The following is a 19,535-nucleotide window of genomic DNA, read 5'->3' on the forward strand; positions in this document are numbered from 1 at the left end:
CGGGCTTTCACATTGAACACTACAGGGCATGATTTTTCATGCGGTATAGCAGCGCTATTTTTAGCGCTGTACCGCATGAAAAACGCCCCAGTGTGCAAGGGGCCTAAGGGAATTGGCTTAATGATTTTAGTGTGCAGGAGGTTACATTTATTAATTTCAGGTACTTATATAGCGTCATAAATGTATGCAGTGCTTTACATATATATTGTACATTCACATTAGTCCCTGCCCTCAAGTAGCTTACAATCTAAGGTCCCAAACTCACATTCATACATTCATACACACACACACACACACACACACACACACACACACACTAGGGCTAATTTAGACAGGAGCCAATTAACCTACCAGCATGTCTGGAGTGTGGAAAGAAACCAGAGTACTCATAGAATACCCACATAAGAACAGAGAGAACATGCAAACTCTGTGCAGGTAGCGCTGTGATTGGGATTTAAACCGACAACTCTAGTGCTGCTAGGCGGAAGTGCTAACCACTTAGCCACAGTGCAGCCCACATGGGACTAATATTAATCAGATTTGAGTATTCATCCTAGCTATATTTAAAAGGGTTGTAAAGCTTAAAAAAATATAGGTTTTAAATAACAAACATGTTATATTTACCTCCACTGTGCAGCTCGTTTTGCAGAGTGGCCCCGATTCTGGGGTCCCTCGGCGTCTGTCTCGGCTCCTCCCCGCTTCTGGTAACCCCCCTGGGAAGCGCTCTCCCAAGGGGGTTACCTTGCGGGCGAGCTCCTGAGTCCTGTATCCGGCATCCATAGCCGTCAACTACAGGACTCGGCCCCGCGTCATTGGAGCTGATTGACAGCAGCGCAGCCATCTATCTGAAGATCAGGCCGAGAAGCAAGCGCTATCTCGACGCAGGACTTTCGAGGGCTCAGGTAATTAAACGGGGGGGGGGGAGATAAGTAGCGTATGCATTAAGGTGAAAAAACATGAAGGTTTACAACCCCTTTAAGTAAAATAAATCAATACATAACTGGGTTAAAATCACACTGGGGCGTTTTTCAGGCGTTTTAGCGTTAAACAAAGCGCCTGTAAAGCGCCTGAAAGAAGCTGTATCTGCAATCCCAATGTGAAAGCCCGAGTGCTTTCACACTGAGTTGCTGCGCTGGCAGGGCATCAAAAAAAGTCCTGCAAGCAGCTTCTTTGCAGCACTTTAGGAGCGTTGAATACACCGCTCTTAAAAAATGCTCCCTCAATGGGAAGGGGGCTTCAACGCCAAAGCGCCTGAAAAACGCCCGAGTGTGACAGGGGTCTCAGCGGCGCTTTACCAGCTTTTTTGTGCGCTGGCAGTGTGAAAGGGCTCTGAAACACTCTGGCTTTCACATTGGGATTGCAGATAAGGCCAAGGCGCCTGAAAAACGCTCGAATAATGCCTGAAAAGCACCCGAGTGTGAAAGGAGCCTAATTGTAGGCTTAAAAAGTAGGCCCTCAATTAACTAAACATCTGTGGAGATGGACAAAAACATCTGTCAGGTTTTTATTGCCGTGTGTGCCCTTATTAGGGAGATGCATCCTCCCTATCTGTCCTGTATATTGCCGACTCAATGGCGAACTAGATTATCATACTCTATTGTGTGGAGCATGCTAAGAAAAAATGATCACATATACCGTATATACTCGAGTATAAACCGAGTTTTTCAGCAAATTTTTTTGTGCTGAAATTGTCCCCCTCGGCTTATACTCGAGTCACCTTTTTGCGCCTGATCTCCTGGACTTTGGGGACCCCAAACTTATCACACACATATAGCCCCACTCTCTCTCTACAAGTGTGCAAAGTTTGTTGTCCGGGGGACCTATGGCTGGGGAGCACCAATATTTCAAATTTGGGCACCCCTTCCATAGACTCCCATGTTAAACGGTAATTTCTTCAGTGATTTGGGGACCCCGTACCGGCCGGTCGTAGGTCCCCTGGACCCGGAACTTGGCACGCATGTAGCCACATGTACTCCTCTACAAGTGTGCAAAGTTTGTTGTCTGGGGGACCTACGGCTGGGAAGCATTGATTTTTCAAAGCTGGGCACCCCTTCCATAGACTCCCATGTTAAACGTCAGTCTAGTCATGGACACAGCGAAGCATGGGCACAGTGAGGCATGGGCACAGTGAGGCAGGGGCACAGCGAGGCATGCAGATGGACACCCTAGGCAACTCAAGTCAATTAGTTTTCCCAGTTATTTGTGATAAAATTAGGTGCTTTAGCTTATATTCGGGACGGCTTATACTCAAGTATATACGGTATATTACTTACGGACGAGTTGGCCTTTTCTTTCAATGGCCATATATTGGAGAATCAAAAGGTTTTACAACTGAACAAATGAAAAGTCTGAATGGCTACACTCTGGGCTTGCAAGTCTCTCTCTCTCCCAGATATAATACTGCGGTGTGTTCCAAGTCTGCACCTGTTCTCAGTTGTATAAGATTCAGGACGTGTATAAGTTGCCAAACCCAGTTAGCACATATTTACACGTAGACAAATTGCTCCATTTCTCCTTATCAGAGAGAAAACGCCTAACAATTTTGAGGTAATACTCGTGACTTGTGTGTGATGCATGCACCCGAAGACTTTTGTCCTTTAAAAGCTGAACTGTTGGCAGATATAAAACAAAAAACAATTAATGTAGTTTTGTATTAACTGAAATTACGGTACATACAACTAATGTAAGTAAGTACCTGAATTCAACTGAATTTCCCCTATGCAACAGTCTGGAAGGGGAAAGGTTTGCACCTTTTTCACAAGTAGAAATAAAATCTGTTGCTGGTCCTTCACTGTCAAGTTACAGGCTAGGGAGAAGAAGGTGACCTAGCATACTATATACAGCAGCAGAAGAAAGGTGGGTAACCATCCCGTCTTTACTTGTCTGGCTAGATATATACCGTAAATCCTCTGGCACATAAAACAGCTTCAACATACGCATTTCAACTGTATTTATTTGGCTGCCGAGAGTTCAGCTTTAAAACACAAACTTATCTCCACTAAAACAGTTTGGGTCTTTTATCATCCCTGCTTGACAATCTTTGGGCATCTCAAATGGTCGGCTCGGGATCATTCTGACACACAAGGATCGGGCCAGTGATGTAAGTGGAGCTGCGTATGCTACCAGCTAGCCCATACTTGGATCAAAATTCCTCCGATCCCTGCTCAAACGGCCAAATTGCAATCCATGTATGGCAGGGTTAACACTACCCTCTCCCCAGACTGACAATGCTGCTGTCCAAAAGTCTCTGTTTTACGACTTCATCCAGAACGCAGGCACTCTAAGACAAAGTGTATTACTAGCAGGATCACCAGGTAAAATGAAGAGGGAAAAAAAAGAACATCTAAGACCTCTTAAGCTGCAATATTATATTATGTTATAATACAAATTCTATTATTAAATAAAGTACATTTTTGTTTTTGGGTTCAATACTATTTTAGGCTCTTAACGCCAAAGTAGTGATAACTGAGAACTGTATGCAGTTTACGATAATAACTTGGCAAGATATTAGCTTGGGAAATTCCACCTTGTAAATCACCTTACAAACTTCCCGCACATTTGTTAACTCCATGGAAAATAAAGGGAATCTGATACTAGGGAAAAGGTAAGGTAATGCTTGGGTCAGTTGGTTGCATCAGTACAGGGTGTCCCTGATTTATAGTGGCTGTGTCAGCTTAAACATTCCGTTTTTTTTTTCTGGCTGCAAGAACATTGGGCCAGATCCACAAAAGGTATACGCAGGCGTATCTACTGATACGCCGTCGTATCCCTGTTTCATAGAATCAGTTACGCATAGATATTCCTAAGATCCGTCGAAATTCCGCGTCGGTTATGCAAATTAGCACTTACGGAGATCCACAAAGCTTTTTCCCTTCGTTTTTTTTCCGTAAGTGTTAGTTTGCCGTCGCAAAATTAGGGCTGCTTTTACAAAATGTAAACTTAGTACACCATGTAAAAGTATACCCTTCTTTCCCGCGTCGCTGTAAATTTTTTTAAAATTTTTTTTTTTTTCCTGCCGCAACTCTTTTTTTTCCCTTTTACACCCGTCGCGATTCTCAAAACTCGGCGCAACGTAACTTCGCGCAAAGCACGTCGGGAAAATCGCGTCGGGAGCATGCGCAGTACGTCCGGCGCGGGAGCGTGCCTAATTTAAATGGGACTCGCCCCATTAGATTGGGCACGCCTTGCGCCGGACAGATTTAAGTTACACAGCTGCAAATTTCTAGGTAAGTGCTTTGTGGATCGGGCACTAACTTGGACAATTTGCGGAAGTGTAACTTAAATGGGAAAGGTTAAGTTACGCCCGCTATTTGTGGATCTGGCCCATTATTCCTGACGCAGACACCGTGATTTAGTAACTGCAGAGTGTTAAAATTAACCTTTACCACAGGCAAATGTGTGCATAAAGTTAGCACAATTTTTCACACAATTCCTCCAGCTGCACTGGATTCTTACCACACTCCAAACACATAATGATAGAAGATTTGCAGGTACTTGTGTGACTGCAGAATGATCATATTATCGTAAGGTCCACTGGGGCATGGATCAACAAATGTTTGTGGTAAATATGCATCTGCTTTTGCAGATCAAATAAACAAACAAACAATCTAGTATGGAATAAAATGCAAACTCCTAAAATTAAAAAGATGTCCTAATGACCAATGATGAAGCAAATTAGACCCCGCTGTTTTTGAGAATATGCTAAACTGGTTCACTGTTGTGACTAACAAACTGACCGATGTTGACTTGTTCATAAAATAATCATTAAATCGAGATTGAACACATGATCCAATGTAAAATCGTACTAGCGAGCAAGAATCCCTTCTGGCTTGATACTGTATCACTGGCTGTGCAGTCCAGTTATGGACATCTGTGTATTTTGCAGGACAGATTAGTGCACTAGGTACCATGGTCCAGGGCCTTGGTGGTAAAAAAGATTAACACCCCCAATTCTTAATTTCCTACATCCACCCAAATCTAGTTCAATGTTATGGCCTGTTAAAAAAAAAGTAGTTCACCATGTGGATGGAATATGTAATAAATGCTTTAATATTGTGAGTTGGTCATTAAAAATGCACAGTGTTAAAGCCTAGGTTCACACTGCTGCGAATTCAAAATCACGGTTAAATCAGCGATTTTACCACGATTTCGCGGCCGCGATTTTGGCCGCAATTTAATGTAAATCGCGGCCCGAAATCGCAAAAAGTAGTACAGGAACTACTTTTTGAAATCGCAGATGCGGCGTCGCATGTCAAATCGCATCTCAAATCGTACCCAGTGTGAACCAGGGCAAAATGTAACTTGTAAGTAAATGTGTTGCATTTGCTGTTAAACATTTTCAGCCTGGGAATCAACACCTATTCAAGAAAGAAATGTCCCTGATTGGCTAATCAGTGTTTAGAGAAGGGACAGCAGCTGGAGCCAGAAGATACATACATGATTACCTTGACTGGAGATAACAGTCCCAGAGACAGGGGAAGAAGCATTTGCCAGAAAAGAAGAGCTGGAAGCAGTGAGCCGGAAGTCCTCACTCATCTGACAAATAAAGTGATATAAAAGAGCGTGAGATGAGCGGAAGAACACACAACACAGACAACAATTAGAGGAAGAGATATGCTGTCATTTGGTAAATTACATTTAGTTGCATAAAAATATAATAAAATATCTTGGAGCACAAAGTACTTTACTGGTGTATACTAAAAAGGCTTTGCTGTTATTAAACTAACAGTGCTGATTCGATATTGTATTTTAGGTCAGTGAAATATGCAGCTTTGTAACAGCATAAAATCTACAAATAAACGTTTCGCACAAGATTAAAACACATTTGACCAGGATTCAGATATTTTTCTAATTAATTTAAATTAGAATTTGTATGAATCATGGGTGAAAGTTGCATGAAAGGATTTATAAAAATAGACCCCTATGTGTTACGTTTATGGTGGCAATTTATGCGTGGAGGATCAATCAGGTAGAATAGAAGACCATTTCTGATTGCAGTGTCTTCCTTTGCCTCTTACCTTATTCTCCATTCGCCTCAAATGGTCTCAAACTTGCCAGGTTGGCAGAACTAGCCTAGCAGATTAACCACTTAAGGACCGAACCTCGTTTTGAGATTTGGTGTTTACAAGTTTAAAACAGTTTTTTTTGCAAGAGATTTACTTAGAAAAAAAAATATATAGAATATTTGGGGGTTCTAACACCCTAGAGAATAAAATGGCGGTCACCGCAATACTTTTTGTCACACTATTTGCGCAGTGGTCTTACGAGCGCACTTTTTTTGGAAAAATTTCACTTTTTGGATTAAAAAACAAGACAGCAGTAAAGTTAGCCCAATTTTTTTTATATTATGAAAGATAATGTTATGCCGAGTAGATTGATACCCAACATGTCACGCTTCAAAATTGCGCCCGCTCGTGGAATGGCGTCAAACTTTTACCGTTAAAAATCTCCATAGGCAACGTTTAAAAAATTCTATAGGTTGCATCTTTTGAATTACAGAGGAGGTCTGGGGCTAGAATTATTGCTCTCGCTCTATCGATTGCGGCGGTACCTCACATGTGTCATTCGAACAGCGTTTTCATATGCGGGCGCTACTCACGTATGCGTTCGCTTCTGCGCGCGAGCTTGTCGGGACGGGGAGCTTTAATAAAATAATTTGAGGGTTTTATTATTTATTTTATTAAATTTTACACTTTTTTTTTTAAAAAAAAGGGTCACTTTTATTCCTATTACAAGGAATGTAAACATCCCTTGTAATAGAAAAAAGCATGACAGGTCAAAAAAAACCTCAGATCTCATATTTAGACTAAAATGCAATAAAAAAATATATAAAAAAGTAAATTTTAAAAAATTACAACAAAAAAAATGTGCATTTAAGACATATGGGCGGAAGTGACGTTTTGACGTCGCTTCAGCCCTGTCATGGTATGGAGACGGGGGGCATCTTCCCCTCACTCGTCTCCATACCCAGCTAGGAAAAGGACCCAATCGCCTCCGCCGATGGCTCCAGTAAGCGGCGGAGGGCGCAGGAGAGCAGCAGGCCCTCTCCCGCCGCCAACGGTGATCTTGCTGCAAGTCTGCCGCGGAGACCACCATTATCGTTTACAGGATCGGCGCCTGAAGAGATGGATATCTCGGTTGTGGCAGCAGCTGCTGCCGTTACCGAGATATCCCTTTTAAAAAAGAAAATGTATACAGTCGTGCGCTGGTCTTTAGATGCCCACCACAATATTTGAAGATTTACTGCCCTGAGAACAGCTGAATTATGCCTTTTAAGCCTACATGCAGCCATTTTCCTGTACATGCAACTGAACTATTTACAGCTGCAACATTTTGCTTGTTATTCTGGAAAAGACTGTCTAACTAAATCACACATACACATAGCATTTAAACACCTACAGTTTCCCAGAGTCATCAATCAATGCAATAAATACAAAAATACGTTTTCAATATACTGTAGTCTATTACATTTAACAATCAACTCCACTAAAGGAATATTTCAGTATTTTGTGGTTGCAGGCAAAGCTGTTGGATCGAATGACTTTTCGGGGAAGATAGTGGTGGGATATCACTATTAGAATATTAAAAAGTTCCAGAAAACCACCCATGACACCATATCCTATTTGAGATCAATTGAAAGTTGACAAAAGCACAGTGGCAGTGGCATGCTTTGACATTAGCATATACTACACATGTGCTAGTAGGCAGAATGTAAATAAAAAACACTACAGAAAACAACAGTGGTATGTCCGATTAGTTTTATAACACACATTTTTAACATGGCATTTCTTTTAGAAATGGCTATATTGGTGGGTTTATTTCCACTTGAAGTAAAGTGGCTAAATTGGAAAACACATTTGGCCCTTTACTGATGCCCAGAGGAGAATATTCAGCCCCCGTCACACAAATATCTAATGAACAATAGCAGTTCTAGTAAGCAGAAGTTATTATTTTTCTATCTTTGGCCAAAGAGTAAGACAATGCAACAGCCGAAATATAAAGAAATTGCATTGCGTTCACAGTGGGGTTGATTTACTAAAACGGGAGAGTGCAAAATCAGCTGTACAAGGTAACCAATCCGCTTCTAAATTCAGCTTTGACCAAAAAAAAATAAAAATAGAAGCCGACTGGTTTGTATGTAGAAATGCACTGGATTTTGCACTCTCCAGTTTTAGTAAATCGACCATTTCTGGCTTTCTTCAAGGAAAGATGATCATACACCTAACTATTGAAAAAGTAAAGAACTATGAAGGTCAGAAGGCATTAAACACCAGGGGCCAGATTCACATACAATTGCAGCGGCATAACGCATCGCATTTACGTTACACCGCCGCAAGTTTTACGGGCAAGTGCTTGATTCACAAAGCACTTGCCTGTAAACTTGCGGCGGCGTAGCGTAAATCCGTCCGGCGCAAGCCCGCCTAATTCAAATGGGGCGTGTATCATTTAAATTAGGCGCGTTCCCGTGCCGAACGTACTGCGCATGCTCCGTTTTGACATTTCCCGCCGTGCTTTGCGCGAAATGACGTCGCACCGACGTAATTTTTTGAACGGCGACGTTGCGTTACGTCTTTTCCTATTCCCGGACGACTTACGCAAAAAAAAAAAATATTAAATTCGACGCGGGAACGACGGACTTTAACATGGCTAGTCTAAATATAAGCCATGAAATAGCAGCGTATTTCTTCTGTGAATCTGGCCCCAGGCAAGTAACAGAAATGCTTTATCCACTTTGTCACTGGGAATTTCCTTTAAAAGGGGTTGTGTAAAGGTAAAAGTTTTCACCTTAATGCATTCTATGCATTAAAGTGAAAAAAACATCTGCGGCTTACAGGCCCCCCAAACCCCCCCTTTACTTACCTAACCCCTTCGAAAGTCCCGCGCCGTGAACGCGCAGGCTTCTCGGCCGCCTTCCCAGCTCATTTATAGGTTGATTGAAAGCAGCGCAGCCATTGGCTCGCACTGCTGTCAATCACATCCAATGACGCGCCACGCCGGGGGGCGGGGCCGAGTGATACCGTTGGCAGCTATGGCCACTGGCTGTATCACGCCCGCAAGAACTCATCACCATGCGAGCTTGCTCGCATGAAGGTGTTAAGTCCTTGGGGGGGGGGGGGGGGCCAAGACAGCTGCCGAGGGACCCCAGAAGACCAGGTTCGGGGCCACTCTGCAAAACAAGCTGCACAGTGGAGGTAAGTATAAACATGTTTGTTATTTAAAAAAAATACATTTTACTTTAGTGATCCTTTAAGTTTTCTTCAGGAAAACATGTAAAAGAGATTAGCTTGGTGTAAATCCCACCAACGTCTGGCAATGTTTCAAACAACTTCATTTCTTTGTATACATTATAATAATATAATATATTTTACACACTTACACATTATAATTATATATATATATATATATATATATATATATATATATATATATATATATATACACACATATATACATATACACACACACACACACACTATATATATATATATATATATATATATATATATATATATATTATACACACACACACACACACACACACACACACAACACACACGGGGGGCAGCCATATTTGCTCATAACATATGCAGGCACTGCTTGCAGAGCTACTCAACGGTTGTATACTATGGCTTCATAGCACAAATCATCCAGCGTATTAATAAATGCACTTCTCACATGACCAATACCACAACTGTTCACTGCATTGTGCCACCAAGAGCTCCCTGTTATGTCCAACCTACAAATAACTGATTAATATGATATCCAAAAACAAGCAAATGTGAAGGTCATATGCAAGACTACGACCTTAAAGTAAAATGCTACATTTATAGCATGTGCTCACTAAAAATACACTACTTCTTTAAGGTTTTTGATTTACAAGCAACTAAACACAAGTGGACGGAGATAAAGTGACACCCCTGACCACTTATGGGAAACACGATACACAGGCAGCCACTCTTGGGCTTTATGAACATTATTAGTGCCAGCTCTATTTTGCTCGAAATTCAAAACCGCAGTATTAAGCTTCAAGTAGTAGAAAACATGCAAGTGCAATTTAAGTGTAAGTTATTATTGCAATGTTTACCAAATTTGTAGCACCACTTTATATTTTTGTTGTATGCAATGTAGAGATTTGTAGATTAGCCACTGAAGTCAAGATTTGCTTTGATGAAGGCCTAAGGCCGAAACGCGCCAGGGTTTTGGATGATGTTACCGCTGTAATGCATCAATAAATATTTTCTATGGAGAAGCTGTCGAGTTGCTGGCCTGTACTTTCTATTAGCCAGAGCACCAACTACTCTACACACCAACTATACTATATAGCGGTAGAGCTTGGGTGAGTTTTCCTCTTGCCACTGAAGTCAAGATACCTTTAACTACTAGAATGATTCTGCCTAGCAACCGTTAGGTTGGCTTCAAATCTTTTTGTTACAATAATGTGTAATAAAACAAGTTTAATCGTATATTACTGCAGCACACAGTAGCGCACTGCACTCTGCGTGTAGCAGCAACTGCCCTACAGCAAAGCATGTTAAAATGCACAGCAACCAACTGTAATGGACCAGGTGTGAAGGACATTATATATCAGCCACACAGTGCTTTTTATAAAATAATTGACCGACTCCCAGACTTACATTGTGTGAAGGAGCAGTAACACACAATCACAGTTTACCTCTGTACATATTGTAATAAAAAAATATGGCAAGAAAATATGAACATCCTTTGTGGAAGCATGGGCCGTGACAGGTCCTCTTTATGGATAGATCTGGGCTCTATTAAACCCCAGATCTTTCCTCTGGCCCCCTCTCATTCTGTGCAGTGCATCCGATGTGACTAGTTACATCGGTCCTGGGCTTTTCGGGGGGGGGGGGAGGAGTTTAAACATTAACACAATTATTTAAAATTAATCTGATCTCTTTTACAGTATACACATGCTAAAAAAACACAATATATTCAGTTTAATCGTCTTCTTAACGGCACTTTGATTTAGTTTACTCTCTGCTTTTCTTCATACTACCAAAAATACTGAAAGCCCACACTGGATTGTATTGTTTTGTATATATTTTTTTATTTTTGCACATTTATATAGAGCACAGTCAATATACAATATACAGCTTTTTACATTTTAACAGAATTATTGGTCACAACATACAATTAAAAAATAACAAAACATTGCTTTCTCAGTCAGATCTTCATACTCGCGCATTATGGGCAGGTATGAATCATTCAGCATAATATCACCTGCAGCCTGAGGCTGTTTTACAGCAGATTTCTACATTCAAAATGACACATTCCTGTCCACATTTTTGGGTAAATCGCAAACCAAAATTTGAAGATCATTACATGTTAATGGAAATTTTTGTCAGAAAAAATATAGAAACTGATAAGCAACAGAAGTGAGTCTTCGTGTGATCTGGTTACACACAGATTCCTGTATCAAAGTGTACTAAAATCACAAATTCTTAAGTGTTGCCAACAGCTACCAATCAGAGATTGTGCTACAGTATCTGCTGGAATCTGAAGGTCTGAAGTTTGCTGGTGGAACACAAGTGGTTGTGATGCAACATATATTGCTAGATAAATTATACATTTTCTCCTCACTTTTTTCTTATATGGATTTTTCAAATTATTTGGATCTTAAAATACATCTACAGATCTGAAATGGTGGATGGCTGTGCATGCATAACCCTTCCACTTAATGATTACTCTTGAAGTATATCCAAGCCCAAAATCAAAAAAATGTAATAAAAACTTCCTGTCCCTTCACATCTACATCCTTTTTTATTGTAACTATAGAGAAGGCATGGATGTATGACAGGCTGAACTTTAAATATGTCTGCCTTTGTTCATCTCCATTACATGGTGGCGTAATGTGAACTGCATTTCTAGCAAAATCTTCTATACCTTGCTGAAAACGATCCTAAACTAAAAAGTGAAAACTAATTCAGCCACCTAATTTAACCACTTGCCGACCACCTTCATACTGAGAGAAAGAAACCATATATACTGCAACAAGGCTGCTCAGCTGCGCAAATCGACGTACCTGTATGTCGGTCTGTGCATGTCATAGTGTGGGGTCCCGCGGACTCTAGGTCTGCCAGCCACCCGCAATTACGGTACAGAGAGGCATAACAGGCTTCTGCCTATGTAAACAAGGTGGATCCCCGTTCTGACAGGGGTCAATATGGAGATCTGACGTTCCTAGTCATCAGGAACAGCGATCTCTGTCTTGTCCCAGTAAGCCCAGCCCCCACACAGTTAGAACACACCCAGGGAACACAGTTAACCCCTTGATTGCCCCCAGTTAACCCCTTCCCTGCCAGTATAATTTTTACATTGATCAGTGCATATTTTCAGCACTGGTCACTGTACTGGTGTCACTGGTCACCAAAAAGTGTCACTTAGGGTCAGATTTGTTAGCCGCAATGTCTCAGTCCCGCTAAAAATCGCAGATCGCTGCCATTACTAGTAAAAACAGTAAAAAAAAATTATAAAAAAACGTCCCTAAATCTATCCCCTATTTAGTAGACGCTATAAACTTTTGCGCAAACCACCCAATATACGCTTATTGGGACTTTTTTTTACCAAAAATATGTAGACGAATACATATTGGCCTAAAGTGAAGAAATTAAATTTTTTTTCTCCCAAAAAATGTGGATGTGAAAGTAAAAAATTCTCCTGCGCTCTGGTGTTTTCCTGCTATAGGGCAACGTCATCCAGTTTCAATATAAATTCTAAAATCTTGTAGCCCTCCTCAGGATCACAGGAATTCATAAAGCTATAAAAGAAAAGAAAAAAGAAGGAGGGCGCACCGACCTAGTGCATCATCACTTAAAGGGATTTTATTAGATAAATTAAAACAATGGTCATACTCACAAACGAAAGACAGCGCTCATCAGACAATTGAACTGGTATACAGTATCGCCCAGCGACCACGGTGACAACACGGATCAGATGGCATCAGACCGACATCTATGGCTTACGCGTATCAGAGGCGAACCTCTTTCATCAGAGCCTTGGTGGTCAGTAGTTGCAACTACTGACCACCGAGGCTCTGATGAAAGAGGTTCGCCTCTGAAACGCGTAAGCCATAGATGACGGTCTGATGCCATCTGATCCGTGTTGTCACCGTGGTCGCTGGGCGATACTGTATACCAGTTCAATTGTCTGATAAGCGCTGTCTTTCAACTCCGTTTGCGAGTATGACCATTGTTTTAATTTATCTAATAAAATCCCTTTAAAGTGGTTGTAAACCCACTTTTTCACTTTTACCTACAGGTAAGCCTATAATAAGGCTTACCTGTAGGTAAGGAGAATATCTCCTAAACCTGTACGGTTTAGGAGATATTCCCCTCGCAATGCGGGCGTCGCATGCGCAGGGGGGAATCCACGGCGAAAGGACCGGCATCCGCCGGACCCTGACGATTTTAAATCTCCCGCGTGCACGCGCGGGAGTGACGTCATCGCTGCTCCAGCCAATCACAGCGCTGGAGCGGCGATACCCGGAAGACACGCCGGAGCAAGATGACATCTCGCTCGGCGTGAACCAGGTAAGTGTAATTCACCTCGTTCCAAAGGTAAGTATTTCATAATCCGCTAATATGCGGTGCATACTAGCTGATTATGCATTTTGCCTTGCAGGTTTAAAAAAAAAAAAAAAAAAAGTTTATGCGGTTTACAACCGCTTTAAGTGATGATGCACTAGGTCGGTGCGCCCTCCTTTTTCTTTTCTTTTATAAGAATAATTATATAAAATATTTATTTAAGAGCTTAGAAATGCTTTAGAAACCACTGCTGTACAAAAACATATATTCATCAAATACTAGCATCCTTTTTCCTTTACCCTATGCAGGCTTTTACAACCTTCTTCTAATTATAGTGGTTTTCTATTGGAGGCTTAAAAAAGGACACTGCTATATGCAAAGACAATATGCCTTCAGATATTTATAGACGCTAGGATCTTCCATTGTGACACTGTAATCATTCACTCACTAATACTGTACAGATTCATGTCCCAAAAGTGCAAATCATTTAGCATAATACTGATAATCAGATTTATTTGCTTGCTCCAGTATTTTCATCTAAAAGGAACAATGACAGATTAAAGATGGCTATATACAGGCATATTAAAACTGCCTGATATTTACCAGAATTGGACACAAAATAATAATAAAAAAAATAATAATTGAAGGGTTTGGTCCATTGTCAACCCTTCTGAGCTGAGCAGGAAAATAGTGGTATGATAAAGAAATGCATAGAAAGATGTGGCATGCCTCCTGATCGTTACTCTAAGAAGACAATTTAAAAATAATACCGTGTCTCACAAAAGTGAGTACACCCCTCACATTTTTGAAAATATTTTATTATATCTTTTTATGTGACAACACTGAAGAAATTACACTTTGCTACAATGTAAAGTAGTGAGAGTACAGCTTGTATAAAAGTGCAAATGTGCTGTCCCCTCAAAATAACTCAACACACAGCCATTAATGTCTAAACTGCTGGCAACAAAAAGTGAGTACACCCTAAGTGAAGATGACGACATCACGGAGCTGGTGGATGTTAGAGATATTGCCCTCCTCCACCTTCTGTTTGAGGATCCCCCACAGATGCTCAATAGGGTTTAGGTCTGGAGACATGCTTGGCCAGTCCGTAACCTTTACCCTCAGCTTCTTTAGCAAGGCAGTGGTCATCTTGAAAGTGTACAACACGTACGACGAGCCGAGATCAATAAAGTTCAATAGGCAGTTAGGCTCTTCTGCTTGATTCTGAGCATGCACGTTTTTTTTGCGTCGTACAGACGACCGTGATTGCCGATAGGAATTTTTCCTGTCACGAAAATTTAGATCCTGCTCTTAATCATTTCTTGGCAGGAATTCTCACAGAAAAAGTATGATGGAGCATACACACGGTCGGAATTCCTGACAAAAAGCTCACATCACACTTTTCTTTTAGGGAAAACTGATCGAGTGTACGAGGCATTAGAGTTTCTCTACTCCATGATGTATCAGAACTATCAGTAATGATACTTATTTACCGCCACTACACAGATTCAAAACTACACTAAAAATTTGAATGTGATGAAAGGATGTAAAATAGGTCTTGGCACCAAAACTGTGATACATCATGCCCTATGAGCTGGTGCATAATTCCCGACTACATCATCACATGTGACAGCTTGGTTTATATAGAAGAAAGAACTGTCACCTAAATTTCCAACTAATGCCTACTCTGCCATGATAAGTGGAGAAATGGCCACATAAAGAAATTAGAAATTAAAATATATGATTTTATACTCACCGTAGAATCCTTTTCTCTGAATTCATGGACGGACACAGCCTTATTCTTGACAAGGTGGGCATTAGCCTTCCTTTAGGAGTGACTAGGCAGAGAGTGTTCACTTCAAAGCTGAACAGCCCTGCCCAGGGGGCGGTCCTACTGGCTATATCACCTCAGCCTGCACCAAGCAGCTCAGTTTGTAAAAAGCAGTACAAACTTAAAAAAAGAGGGGTGGGTGCTGTGTCCGTCTGAACAGAGAAAGGGATTCTACGGCGAGTATAAAATCCTACTTTCTCTTTCGTTCATGGACGGACATAGCCTTAATCTTGACAAAGTGGGACGTCCCAAAGCAGTGTCAAAATGAGGGACGGGAACAGCATAAAATTAAACTTCACCCCAACAAAAAAAAAAGGGCTGCTCAACTGAGGAGTTGTAACTCTAAACAGCCGCCTGCAAAACACTGCAGCCGAAGAAGCATCCGAAGATGCACTCACATCAACTTGTAAAGTTTAGTGAAAGTATGACCGGGCGACCAGGTCGCCGCCTTACACCCTTGGGAAACAGACGCGTGATGTCAGACAGCCCAAGAGGCACCATTGCCCTGGTCGAATGCATTGTGCCAGGGAGGCGCCCGACCCTTTATGGCGTAAGCCTGATCACGTTCTGTCGGATCCACCTTGAAATGGTGGCCGATGAGACCGCTGAGCCCTTCTTGGGACCAGCCACCGAAACGGAGCCGTAACACACAAGTATACTCTCGGAGCTCCAAGGAATGCCACGTCGTCTCCTTAGGATTAGACGGATGAGGACACAAGGATGGCAGTACAATGTCTTCCTTGAGATGGAAGGCCAAAATGACCTTATGAAGAAAAGAAGGCCGAGGACGCAGCACCACCTTATCCTTGTGGAAGATCAGATAGGGAGCCTTTCATGACAAGGCTGCCAGCTTAGGTCTTAACTGACCTAACAGCCACCAAAGGGACCACTTTCTGAAAAAGTGTCAACAAGGGAACATCCCTAATGTTCTCAAACAATGGTTTCTGAGGCACCTAGAAGCCATGCCGTTAAAGCCATTGACTATAAAGCAGGATGACGTATGGGACCTTGCAACAGCAGGTACTCTCGTATCGGTAGACACCAAGGGATGTCTGCTATTCAAATCCCCACAGAGGTAGTGGAGGATGGACCGGAGGGGGCGCATGCTGAACCCCCTGTACAAACGTTCTCACTAGAGAGTGAGCCGCCAGGGGTCATTGAAAAAAAAAAGACAGCCAGGGCAGATATCTGTCCCCTAATTGTACTTAAAGCTAATTTTTGGTCCGCCCCACGCTGTAAGAGCAGCAGAACTTTGGGAACCAAATAGGCACACGGATGTCACCTCATTTCCTCACAAATGGATATGCAAGTCTTCCAAGTGCGATGGTAAATCTTCCTAGAGGACGATTTCCGAGCACTCCTCATGGTAGAGATCACCGAGTCTGACAGGCCCCGGTCTCTTAGCACCTTGCTCTCAATAGCCCTGCCGGTAAAGCCAGCGACTGTAAACAGGATGGCGTATGGGACCTTGAGACAACAGGTCCTTTCCTAGCGGTAGACGCCAAGGGATGTCTGCTACTAGACGCAATAGGTCGGCGTACCAAGGATGCCAAGGCCAATCCGGAGCAATTAGAATCATTGGAATCCCCTCGGTCTCCACTCTGCGAGGCAGATGAGAAAGGAGCTTTAGAGGAGGGAAGGCATAGGTTAGCCGGTACTGACTCCACAGTGCCACAAACGCATCTTTCGTGTCTGCCCATGGGTCTCTTGACCTGGCCACAAACCTCAATACCTTCCAATTGAGTCGAGACACCAGGAGATCTACGTCTGGCGTGCCCCATCCTGGGCAAAGGAGCTAAAACACATCCGGGTGCAGAGACCATTCTCCTTGGTCTAGCATCTGGCGACTCAGGTAGTCCGCTTGCCAGTTTTCCACGTTCGGAATGTATATTTCCGACAGGGCCGGTACGCTCCTTTCTGCCCACCTTAGGATGTGAGCGACCTCTGACGCTGCAGCCAAGCTTCTTGTTCCTCCTTGATGGTTGACATATGCAACTGCCGTGGCGTTGTCCGAAAGGGATCCTGACTGGATGCCCCTGTAGCCTCTGAGACAATGTGGAGAGGCACAGCCTGATCGCCCGAAGTTCCAGGACATTGATCGGCAAGTGGGAATCCTCCGTAGACCAGCGACCCTAGGTCGACAACCTCCTAGACTCTCCCCCCCCAACCGGTAAGGCTGGAGTCCGTCGTGATGACTATCTAGTGAAAAGGAAGGAATGACTTCCCGGACAGAAGTGCCGGTGAGGTCAGCCACCAAACAAGGGAGGTCCCGACAAGGTGGCTCACCCCGATTTGATAATCCAGGGATAATGGGCACGTGTCCCATCTGGACAGAATTCCCTTCTGTAACACTCGCGTGTGAGATTGCGCATATGGTACCACCTTGAAGGAGGCCACCATGAGGCCCAGGACTCGCATGCAAAAGCGGAGTGACGACCATTTCTAGGATGTCAACTGCCGCACCGCAGCCTGAAGGGTCTGCAACTTTTCCACAAAAAAAAAATAGTCCCCCGGCTGCAGGGCAGTGAGGACAGAGCGAACCGATTCCACCGGAATCTTTGTACCTTCACAAAGCAATTGAGGGCCCGAGGTCCAGAATTGGGTGAACGCCCTCCTTCTTTGGTACTATGAACAGATTTGAGTAAAACCCCTGAAACCGATCCTGTACTGGGACAGGGATAACCACAAAGGATTTCAGCAGGTCTTGAACTGCCCCAAATAGGGCCTCCCTGTCGAGTCTGTTGTAGCTGGAGGGAAAAAAATCTGTTTGGTGGGCAAAATGGCAAAATAGAAATTCTATCTTGTACCCTGAAGAGACTACCTCGCAAACCCACCGGTCGGGGACCTGAGATGTCCGTCGGGTCGCAAATTCACTAAGATGTCCCCCCACCGGAGAGATGGGTGGGGGCAAACCTTCATGCAGACGTAGCTTTGTCTGCAGGTTTGCAAAACCAGGGACGTATCTGTCCCTGAGCAGGCGGTTTATCGGCCTGAGGTCTTTTACCTGCCGCACTGGGCGGACGAAAAAAACGATTGTGTGCGGTGAAAAAGGGCCCTTGCCTGCGGTGTGGCTCCTTCCCCTTTTTGGACTGTGGGAGCAGTGTGCTCTTACCTCCTGTGGCATCTTTAATTATGTCATCCAGGAAAGCTCCAAATAGTCTGTTGCCCTTAAAGGGCAAGTCCATCAGGACCTTCTTGGAAGATTGGTTCGCGGACCAAATCTTTAACCAAAGTAGACGGCGTAACACCACCGCCTGACTTGAAGCCCTGGCCAGCAGAGGAATAGTGTCCAAGGCTGATTCGCAAACAAATTTTAGGCCTTGTACCAGTTGGTCAGCTAGAGCTACCTCGTTCGGGGAAGCCTGACGTGCTTGTAACCCATTGAGCAGCATCTATGGTTGGGCGTACAGCCGAACCTACTACCGTGTATAGGTTGCGGGTGATCGCCTCAGTCTTCTTGTCCGCAGGTTCTTTGAAGGCAGAAGCCCCTCCACCGGTATGGTGGTTAGTTTGTTTAGTCTGAACACAAGAGGGTCCACTATCGGGGGCGAGGTCCATTTTTTCAAGAAACTCTCTTCAAGAGGGTAACGCACCGTCAGATTTTTAGGGACTGAAAAAAAACTTCTGTGATTTATCCCACTCCTTGTATAAAATTTTGTCCAAATAAGACACACAAGGAAACACCTTAGCAGTGCGGGTTGCCTTACGGAACCCAAAGGGGACCAGCACGTCTGCTGCTTCTGCAGACCCCTCTACGATGATAGGGTCACTTACTAGAGCCCCATCGCGTGCTGACCTGGGTCTGAAGTCGTCCTCACTGTCTGGGCGATCTTGGTCCGCATCCTCCGATACCTCAGAGCCAGGGTCATGAGTGCTAGTTGGACCTGGCTCTGTCTGAGTTGTCCCCAGAAGATGGCGGGGGTAGGGGGCGCTCTCTAGCCCCTGTTCTCCCACGTGCTGGGCAACAAAGGCATCTAGGATTGCCGAAATAGCGCCCACTGATACCTCGGTTGCAGGGGCATCAATTGCCAGCTCAGGTGTCTCGAGGGTAAAAACGTCTGCTTCTGACGCCATGCTGTCCACACCCCGGACACAGGGACTCCCAAACAAGTAACCCATCCTCCTGGATGCAGCAGAGACGAGGGGTCCCCCCCCCAGAG

The 19,535-nt window shown here is 43.4% G+C and overlaps 1 protein-coding gene across 3 annotated transcripts in view; it reads right to left on the reverse strand.

Moving 5' to 3' along the window:
• The window catches only part of NISCH (nischarin), a 117,298-nt gene that overhangs the window by 52,498 nt on the left and 45,265 nt on the right, over nucleotides 1–19,535 (reverse strand). For 2 of the 3 annotated variants that reach the window (XM_040359402.1, XM_040359401.1), the window contains one exon: nucleotides 5,445–5,535. In XM_040359402.1, coding sequence (XP_040215336.1) covers nucleotides 5,445–5,535 — 91 coding nt within the window. Of the gene's footprint in view, nucleotides 1–5,436; nucleotides 5,536–19,535 lie in introns of all 3 variants that reach the window. The other variant, XM_040359403.1, reaches the window with a different exon arrangement.

This window comes from Rana temporaria, chromosome 7 (genome assembly GCF_905171775.1).
Source record: "Rana temporaria chromosome 7, aRanTem1.1, whole genome shotgun sequence".
In the NCBI taxonomy this organism is placed as follows: domain Eukaryota; kingdom Metazoa; phylum Chordata; class Amphibia; order Anura; family Ranidae; genus Rana; species Rana temporaria.